Source organism: Phaethon lepturus, unplaced genomic scaffold, assembly GCF_000687285.1.
Source record: "Phaethon lepturus isolate BGI_N335 unplaced genomic scaffold, ASM68728v1 scaffold46537, whole genome shotgun sequence".
Classification (NCBI taxonomy): domain Eukaryota; kingdom Metazoa; phylum Chordata; class Aves; order Phaethontiformes; family Phaethontidae; genus Phaethon; species Phaethon lepturus.
In genome coordinates, this window is record NW_010553445.1 from 431 (window position 1) to 786 (window position 356).

At 63.8% G+C, this 356-nt stretch overlaps 1 protein-coding gene across 1 annotated transcript in view; it reads right to left on the reverse strand.

The window, feature by feature from the left end:
• The window catches only part of AMER1 (APC membrane recruitment protein 1), a gene marked incomplete at both ends in the record, with an annotated part of 1,777 nt that overhangs the window by 427 nt on the left and 994 nt on the right, over positions 1–356 (reverse strand). Inside the window, one exon of the mRNA XM_010291538.1 lies at positions 34–356. Within this exon, the coding sequence (XP_010289840.1) occupies positions 34–356 (323 nt within the window). The remainder of the gene's footprint in view (positions 1–33) is intronic.

The following is a 356-nucleotide window of genomic DNA, read 5'->3' on the forward strand; positions in this document are numbered from 1 at the left end:
CCCCCGGGGGCTGCCGGGGGGGGGTCCCCGCGCCGCCGCCACGCTCGTCCTCTGGGAGCCTGTAGCTGGGGAACATCCCTGCCTGGGCTGGGGCTACGCCGCCGTGGATGGAGCCCCCAAACAACCCACAGTCTGGGTCCGAATCGAACCCCGGATTGTTCCTCGTGAGCTGAATAAGGCAACTTCCTTGGGCTTTTTGGCTGTTGTAACAGTTTTCTGGACACAGAGTCCCTGGAAAATCCCTCCACTCTGGACTTTCAGCTCTAGCCACCGAAACCCCGCTATTCACACCCCTGTTCGGGGCGTGCGAGGCCACCGGCTCGCCACCAAGGCCCCCCTGACTCTTGCCAATCCAG